Below are 3,997 nucleotides of genomic sequence, written 5' to 3'. Positions count from 1 at the left end.
CAAACTGTCCATGCCCGGAGAGAAACTAGATGAGGTTGTAGCTTACCTCCCCATGTCCTCTCTCCGCCCATGGGCGTAGGTGCAGAATCAGGCGGTGCGTTTATCTACCCACTACAGCCTAACCCCACTTCTGTTGCCACGTCTTAAACGTTTTCTCCTGTCTGTCGCTATCACTTTTGTCGCAAGAGCCCAGGAATTTTCTTCGTCGCTCCCGCGCAAGCGGAACGACGGAAATCGTTCGTGCTATCATCATAGCAGCAGTAGAGAAGACCGTACGGTAGGCACACGCAATTTGTAGAGAATCCGATGTGTTGCACCGAAGAAAGGCGCTTTCAGACATCCTTTCTCGCAAGTTCGATCGCCCACACCTCCGCTCCGTACAGCAGGATCGAGTTGGAGACTGACGCAAGGAGCCGTATTTTGGCGACCATTTCCGTTTTTCCTACAGTTAGCTTAAAACCGTGATCCCAGAGCCACTCCGACACTATCGCGACCACCCAATGTATTTTGCACTTGGCCTCTTCTCGCGATCTTGCTGTGACGTGTAATGCTATGTCGTCAGCAAAGCTCATCAGCTTGACCCCTGGAGGCATTTCAAGGCGCAAAAGTTCTTTGTAGACCAGGTTTCAGAGATCGGGGCCAAAGGCAGATCCCTGAGCAATTCCCGACGTCAGACGCTTCTCTTTTGGTCCATTCTTCGTGTCGTACCAGAGTACTCGATCCTGGAAATAACTGTCCAGGATCTTTCTCAGGTAGTCCGGTACATTCTGGTGCTTCAGAGCCCTTATTATGTCGGACATTTTGCCTAATTAATGGCATTCTTTACGTCGAGAGTTGCCAGGACACAGACGCTCCTCGTCTTATTAAAGAGTTTCCATGCCTTCTTGACCTACTCGAGAACCTCAGCCACTGCCGTATCCGTCGATCGCCCCTTCCGGAACCCGTACTGGTTTTTTGAAAGGCTGACTTTCCCTTTTAAGCGGGTTTTTATCAGCCTCTTCAGCATCTTTTCAGCATTGTTCAACATACCTAAGGATCGGAATGACGACGGGACCAGGGGGGGTGGCTTGCCCTTGTCCAGAAAAACAAGCCTTTGAATCTTCCAACGCCTGCTGAACAGTCCAACACGCAGGCACGCATTAAACATATCCAACATAACGTGTAGCTTCTCTGCAGCAATGATCTTGAGGACTTCGAACCGCAATCCGTCTGGACCAGGGGCTTTATGCCCCGGCGTCTCCGATGCCACCGACCTCAATTCCTCGAGAGTGAAGAGAGGTACCTGTCCTACACTTATGCCCTTCCGCTTCCTAGCGGGATGCTCCGAAAGAAGGCAAGAGACCACTTTCTCCAAGACGGAAAGTTCCATCGGTGGCATCGGGTCTGAACCGCGAAGTCTTTTTAACGTGATCTGGTAGCCCAGGCTCAACGTGTCCTTATCCACCTTGATGATAAGCTCGTGCCAGCATCGGTTCTTGCTCACCTTGATCGCCCTCACCAGCGCTTTTTTGCTTCCTTGTACGCGGCAGCAGCTGCCCCGGCGCCCTAACGAGTTCTGTGTAGCACTGTACAAGACGCTGTAGATGTTGTGCCTCTCTGCGCAAGTTAGGGATGTCCTCGGTGCCTCAGTAGCACAAACGTCGACCCCTCCTAGCAGACCTTTTGGGTCTACATCCGTCGCACCATTTCTCGACTCGTCTCGTCATATTACTCACAAGTGCCTTAGCCTCCGCTTGATTTTTAATCTTATTTTAATCAGCTGAAGGTGGCGCGCCAACCATAGCTTCCAGTAGAAAATATCGGTTAAGTTTTTCAACGTTTCACCCGTTAACGCGCCTTCGGATTAGATCTCGTGAAGTTGCACCACGATCCACGTGTATCACAAAGCTCATGTACTGGTAATAACTGGCCGTGTAGTCCTTCAGGACTCGCCAGTCGGAGACCCGTGCCACCATTTCTGACGACACTAGCGTGAGATCGATGATCGTTCTCTAGTTACCAGGTTGCCTAAACGTTGCTGAACCACCAGAGTTCATGACGATGAGATCCAGCCTTGCAGCCATCTCCAACACCGCCCGTTTTCGGAGGTTGGTTCTCGGCTCCCCCCAAGCGATGGCCTCGGAGTTAAAGTCGCCGGCCAGGACTACATTCCCACTTTCCCTGCACACTTTGACGGTATCCTCGAGTTCAGCAAGCCGCTCTCTGATAACACCAATCAAATTGTTAGGGGATATGTAGCAACTCACATAGAAAGCACTCCCACACCTGATCCACACAAACCCGTCTCCACCTCCGGTATCGGATACGGAGAACTTGTCACTGTGAATCAGGAATTCTGCGCCTCTTGTCCTGTCGCAGAACCAGCCTCGGCCTGGTAACTTGCGAGATGGCTCACTTATGAAGAGCATATCCACACCCTGGGCACGGAAAAACTGGTCCAGCAGATCGTGCGTGAGCACGGTCCTATTTAGGTTTACCTGCAGAATCAACGCTATTCCCGCTAAGTCATCACTGCAGGCGCCCGAGGCGCCCTACACCTGGCAGTCCTAGCAACATGTCTGGTATCCGGTTTTGGGACCACGTTTTTGCACAGGAAACAGCTCACTTCTTTTTTTGGGCAGTTTCGTGCCACGTGACCCTTTTCACCGTACCTCCAGCATGCCCCGGTCCTGTCAGGTCTGACACACTGCCTCGCAATGTGCCCAAACCCCAGACACCTGAAGTAACGCTCAACTGCAAACTTTTGGAGCATTCTGCAGTTCACGCAGCCCAGCCTAAAGTGGTCCTTTTTTTTAAGAATCGGGGCCGCCGTCGCAGGTACCTCGACGAAGGCTATGCGGTTTTCTCTGCTAGTTCCAGAAGACAACCGCACAGCCATACTGGGGGACGCGCCTCCATCAAAGCAGCTTTTTACTGCTGCCTCGACGTCCTCCTTTGTCACCGTTGGGTCGACGTCCCTGATCTCCCAGGTCGAATGCGGGGCCAGTGTCCCCACACCACCCGCATCCGCCACGGCACTTTTAATTGCCTCAGCGAACGCATCTCGGTGCTTGGACACAGTATTTTCCAGTTCAACGAGGACACCTCCTGTCCCTGTCTCCCTGACAGATCTCACGCTTGGCCTGAGCCTGGTAACATCGACTTTCTTCATCAGGGCCAGGACGTCGGCATACTTTTTGCCTTCAGCTGGCACAACCAATATTGCCTCAGGTCTGACCCTGTGACATCTTTCCTTAACGGCGTTAGGGTTTTTTTTTATACCCCCTTGGGGCTTGTTCCCCTTAGCCTTTCCCTTCTTATTTTTTTTTACTCCAGACCTTTGTCCATTCGGCTTGTTTGGCTGGATCTTTTGCCACAAAACCTTCTGGTTGCGGCTGGAGTCCAGCCCTTTTTGCCTTCTTCAGGTTCTTCCCTGGCAATAGCTGAAGGCTTGAGGTCTCTGCCCCTCGTCCTCGTTTACTCTTTCCTACTTTCTCATCCCTCACCTAAGAACTGCTTGAAGGCAGCTCTTCCTCTTCCCTGTCTCACTCCTGAAAGCGCTTCAGGATACCCATGGCAGTCACCGCCAACATGACTCTGGCCTTTATGGTGCCTGCCGCGTTGGGGTGCCTGACTATGAGCACCTGGAGCTCTCTTAAGGCCCTGGCAAGGTCGTCGAACGCCGCATCGGCAGCCACGTCCGTCTCCCTATCCTGCTTGGGCCCACTCATGAGATTCACGATGGGAGGAAACTCCCTCCCACCAACTTCCTCCTTCAGTCCTTCCCCGGTTGTGGTTCTTTGCGCCATGTCTATAATAAACAAAATTCGTCCCAAGGTCTCCACCGACCCATCTGGATCCCTTACTGGTGGAGGCCACCATCCGGCTCCAACACATGTCTGAAGGGCGGTTTCGGTCCAGGTGGATTACCTCGAGATATAGCACGCCCTGCCAGGCTAGCCCACCTCCACTCCCTCGAGCATCACGCCCCAACCAAAAGCGATCCACTCTCTGGAAA

At 52.6% G+C, this 3,997-nt stretch overlaps 1 protein-coding gene across 1 annotated transcript; it reads right to left on the bottom strand.

The window, feature by feature from the left end:
- Positions 1-889: 889 nt before the first annotated feature.
- Positions 890-3,788, bottom strand: LOC149373989 (uncharacterized). The gene is made up of 6 exons (XM_089595092.1): positions 3,529-3,788; positions 3,311-3,439; positions 2,606-3,218; positions 2,281-2,477; positions 2,000-2,202; positions 890-1,596 (listed from the first exon to the last, which is right to left on the bottom strand). The coding sequence occupies exons 1-6, from the start codon at positions 3,786-3,788 to the stop codon at positions 890-892; spliced, it is 2,109 nt and encodes a 702-aa protein (XP_089451218.1).
- Positions 3,789-3,997: the final 209 nt, after the last annotated feature.

Source organism: Copidosoma floridanum, unplaced genomic scaffold (genome assembly GCF_036245765.1).
Source record: "Copidosoma floridanum isolate Cflo_tuat_1 unplaced genomic scaffold, Cflo_Japanese_pri ptg000024l, whole genome shotgun sequence".
NCBI classification, from domain to species: domain Eukaryota; kingdom Metazoa; phylum Arthropoda; class Insecta; order Hymenoptera; family Encyrtidae; genus Copidosoma; species Copidosoma floridanum.
The sequence above is the reverse complement of the archived record's forward strand: the minus strand, read 5'-3'. Positions and strand labels throughout refer to the sequence as shown.

Bases quoted from the DNA above. Each gene is read 5' to 3' on its own strand.
- LOC149373989 (XM_089595092.1), bottom strand. From the start codon at position 3,788: ATGGCGCAAAGAACCACAACCGGGGAAGGACTGAAGGAGGAAGTTGGT. The intron at 3,440-3,528 runs GTGAGACAGGGA...GACGAGGGGCAG, and splicing joins ATCCTGAAGCGCTTTCAGGA to AGACCTCAAGCCTTCAGCTA. The intron at 2,478-2,605 runs GTGAGCTGTTTC...TTGATTCTGCAG, and splicing joins GAAACTGCCCAAAAAAAGAA to GTAAACCTAAATAGGACCGT.